A 4,030-nucleotide genomic window follows, 5' to 3' on the forward strand; every position below is an offset into this window, starting at 1 on the left:
TTATCTATCTTGAGTAACCTATAAAAATCAGTATTAGGATGACCACACATCTCAGCTTGTCTGGGGCAGTCTTGCTTTCCACATGTTGTTCAAGTGTAATTTTTAATAGTGCCTCCTTTCCTTCTCAAAAGTGTCCCTGGATAATAAATACACGGTCCCTACTCAGAATGAGCAGGCTTTGATGGATTTTAACTTTATTTCTGGTCAGCTGTGTAGATTCCATTCCCTGGCCCCACCCTTCCAGAATTCCCATTGCGCTAACTCTTCTCTTCCTCAGGCTGAGTCCAGACTCTGATCTGCCTGACCAGGAGCCAAGACTTTTGAGATGCTAGCACGATTAATCGTATACAACTCAACTCCTCCACAGAATCTTCTTCATAAAATACCCTCTGGTCCAAATGTCCTTCTACCAGTGGACCTAGTAGGGTATAGCGGGTGCAGCCTCTGGAATTCTCCAAGGGATCATAGCCCAGTTCCACTTGCCCCTGCTGTAGCCAGTACAGCCCTTGTTTGTCAGAACCTGTCAGCACCTCTATCCGGATGACTTTTTGTGGCTTCTCCAAAATCACTGTCAGGTAGTTGCCTTCTACAGGATCGAGGACAGAGTAGCACTCCTTGTTCAGAATATAAGCGTACTGTGGAATAACGTTCAGTCCTGCCATCATGTCAGTGAGGACGTTGGCAACAGGGTTGTCTGGTTCACCAAAGACCTTTTCCTTCTCCACAGGAAAGCATGTGTCCTCAAACACAGAATAATTGCCCATGTGGTAGAAGACCGAGGGACTGAAACGAATTGGAACATTTTGGGCCAAGAGAAGACGGAATTCAGAGAGAAACAAATGAATGGGAATGTTCTCATGGAAAAGGAGAAAGAAAGAGGTCAGACGGGGGAGGTCACTGTTGCGGAAAACTTTCCCAGAGAGGCTCAGGCTGGAGAACTCTAGGATCACCCAAGATAGTTCTTTCCAGGCTGATAATACCCAATAGATGGTAGAAATAAATTTGGGGGTGCAGTGAACATAATCTTCTATCACCAGAAAGTATTCAGAGAGGTTGAGAGCAAAGTTCATGAGGAGGGCATAACTGACTTTCTGCCTGGAATAACGTGCTTCGCAGGGTGAGGCGTGACTAACGTTATTCAGATCTCCCGGGAGAGGAGAGTCACTGAGATCACCATGGATCAGGAGCAGCTTCTGGGCCTCAATGTGTGGTTTGAAGAGGCCTGAAATATTGGCAACTGTTTGGTTGAGCCATTCGGGGTCAGGATCTGACAGGTGGACCAACACTACGATACAATTCAGCTCAGGTTCTGAGGAGGCTTCGAAAAGGGACTGCAAGGTGTCCAAGAGGTAGGTCCCGTGAGGGCGCTTCTCTGAGGAAATCCCCACTGTCAGCAGCTCTAGGGGTGGAGGGAGATAAGGGAGCCTTTACCACCTACAGATGGAAGAATTCCTAGGTCTCTCCTCTCAGGTCTTCCCCTAAATGCCATACCTGTGACAAATTCACATTTCCTTTCCTTGGAAGAGTGTGCTCCAGATATGAGGTTAATAATCTCTGGTTAGAAGTCGTGAAGTGGTTTTATTTGATCACAAACGTTAAAAGGCTGTTGGTGGAAACTTTATGAAGAACAAGCGTCTCTCTGATGGGGGAGCTGCCATGTACTAAAGGTAAATTTCCTGGCTTGGCCAGTGAGCCAGGCCTTGACCTCAGAGTTTTCTCAGCTACTGTGGATCAACTGGACCTGGATTAGAGGATCTCCAGGGAACTACATAAAGCCAAGGGTTCTGGAAGTCTAGTGTACAGCGAGTCAACGTCCACCCACCCTTTTCTTCCTCTACCCAGTGCTTTTTACCTAGCTCTCCTCTCCTCTCCTCCTCTCCCATCCTGTATTCCCCTCCCGCCCCGGCATGGGGGGGTCCATGAATGAGCCTCACTATGGAATGGCCCCTTAATAGGTCACTATGGACTTCTCAATTTGTTAGTCATTCAAGGGGGTGGCCAGTGGGAAGAAAGTACACTCAGGATTATAACCTGCACCAAATTTCATAGCATGGCCCTCCCTCAGACCACCCTGCTTTCCTCCCCAGAAGCCAGCTCATGTTCCTTTTTTACCCATCCTCCTTTTTCTTGTTGGAATACCTTGTCTGACCTTCTCCGAGTCTGACCACTCCCTCCCCTATACTCACTCTTTTCCTGGGGAGGGGATCCAGCCAGGAATTTGTAGTTGGCCTGTCGGAGTAAAGGGGAGGGTTTCTGTAGGTCCTTGAAGGTTGCCAGGTAGTTCTTGCTTTCAGAACTCATTTGCTCCTGGTTGAGCTGCCACAGTATTTTCTTCTTTTCCTCCTGCTGAGGATAAGATGAACATCAGCACTGATGTTCATCCCGAGGCCCCTGGAGACAAGTAAGGGGCAGATCCCCCTTTTAAGACAGTCAGGGCAAGCCCCAGGATCCAGTCACCAGAGAGCCCAAGTATCAGGACTTAGCTGACTGCTGTCCCCACTGCACCATGAGAACACACAGGATTTTCCAGAAGGGGTGGTGGGCCCTGGAATCCGGTAGAAAGTAGGAATACTTGTAGGAGTTTCTAGGCTTCTGTGGAGTAGAACTTGCTAGCCCCAGCATGCCTCACATCTAATTTCTCCTACCATTATTAGGCTGGCCAAAGTCACCTAAGTCAGCTTAGACTGTGCTGGGTTCTGTGGTAGGTACTGAAGACCAGTGTCTGGTCCTGTCCTTATGGAAGATACCCACAGTGCCTCAATTCTAAAGCCCTTTCTTTTACTCCACTCTGACCATGTGCACATTTCTCAAACACTTCCCCACATCCACCATGCTTTGCTGTAGCTGGTCAGAAGCATTAAGGAAAAATATAGACTCCCCAAACTTGAGCATGACCTGCATTGGATTTGGTTTTCTCTACTTGCAGGTGTCATGCACATGGGAGAAGTTATTTTAGGGTTCAATGTGTCTCAATCCCTTCATGTGAGAAATGGAATGAATCACATCTCTTGTGCCAGGCTCCAGTGAGGGAAGAGGCCAGCCCTCAGGCAGTCCTCATCCCATGCAGGTCCTGAGTCAGCATGGTTTTCTAGACGTGTCTGTGCATTGCTCTCTCCACACTTAAACTGCCCCCTCTTCCTCTTTGCCTTTGTTCAAATTTTATGCCTCTTTCAAGGCTGGTTCAATATTTACCTTTTCTCTGACACTCTCCTGATTCTTCAAGCACCCTCTTCTTAGAACTTTTGCCATGATAACTAGAGTGTTTGCATGACTGGAAAAAACTTCCCCCTACCGAAGTATTGACAAACAGTCCAATCTCAGTCTCTGGTACTTACCAATGGCAAGTTATATGGAAGATGTTCTTCATTATTCTCTTGGAGGAAGAAGTTCAGAAAGATTAAGGACACAGCAACTATGATACATTTCCATGGGCAATGATGCATGGTGCTGGAGCCTGGAGCAGCTCTGAAAAGAAATGTGAGCAGGGTACGCATCCCGAGTGCCTCCAGCTCAGAAAAGCTTAGGGACGGCCTCCTCTTGCCTGGAAGCCTCCCACTTCCTGTCCCCTCTTCCTTCCTTCTGGACACCATTGCCAAATTATGTCAGCCGTCTTTCCCCCACCCACCTCGACCCCCCTTCCTACCTGTAGCCATCTAAGGAGAGACAAGGGCCAAGGAGGTTGATTCAATTCCACGTCTACCTTCTTCACCTCCTGTCTGGGTTTCCAGGTGACACTGGAGTAGCTTCTTTTGTTTATCCACTCTTGGAGTAGAGACCCAACCAGAGAGAATGTGTTGCCAAGAAGAGGAAATCAAGTGTTAGGCATTAATCATATTCTTCCCTAAACTCCAAATTCAAGTCAAAGTCTCTACTTGGATGTTATTGATCAATCAATTGGGTCTTGTCTGTTAGTTCCCTGTTTAATTTTTGTGTCTGATCCTTCTTCCCAGGATTATGTTAAGCAGATTATGATGTTTTGAATTAAGTCAGAGGGACCAAGGGAAGCTCTTGTTAGTATATCTCTCCCCAT

At 47.3% G+C, this 4,030-nt stretch overlaps 1 protein-coding gene across 1 annotated transcript; it reads right to left on the reverse strand.

The window, feature by feature from the left end:
• Positions 1 to 257: 257 nt before the first annotated feature.
• LOC103657786 (alpha-1,3-mannosyl-glycoprotein 4-beta-N-acetylglucosaminyltransferase-like protein MGAT4E) lies at positions 258 to 3,443 on the reverse strand. Its single transcript, XM_008685198.2, has 3 exons — positions 3,336 to 3,443; positions 2,187 to 2,343; positions 258 to 1,399 (listed from the first exon to the last, which is right to left on the reverse strand). Exons 1-3 carry the CDS (start codon positions 3,441 to 3,443, stop codon positions 258 to 260), a joined length of 1,407 nt encoding a protein of 468 aa, XP_008683420.2.
• Between the last annotated feature and the right edge of the window lie 587 nt (positions 3,444 to 4,030).

Source organism: Ursus maritimus, unplaced genomic scaffold (genome assembly GCF_017311325.1).
Source record: "Ursus maritimus isolate PB19 unplaced genomic scaffold, ASM1731132v1 scaffold_2, whole genome shotgun sequence".
NCBI lineage: Eukaryota > Metazoa > Chordata > Mammalia > Carnivora > Ursidae > Ursus > Ursus maritimus.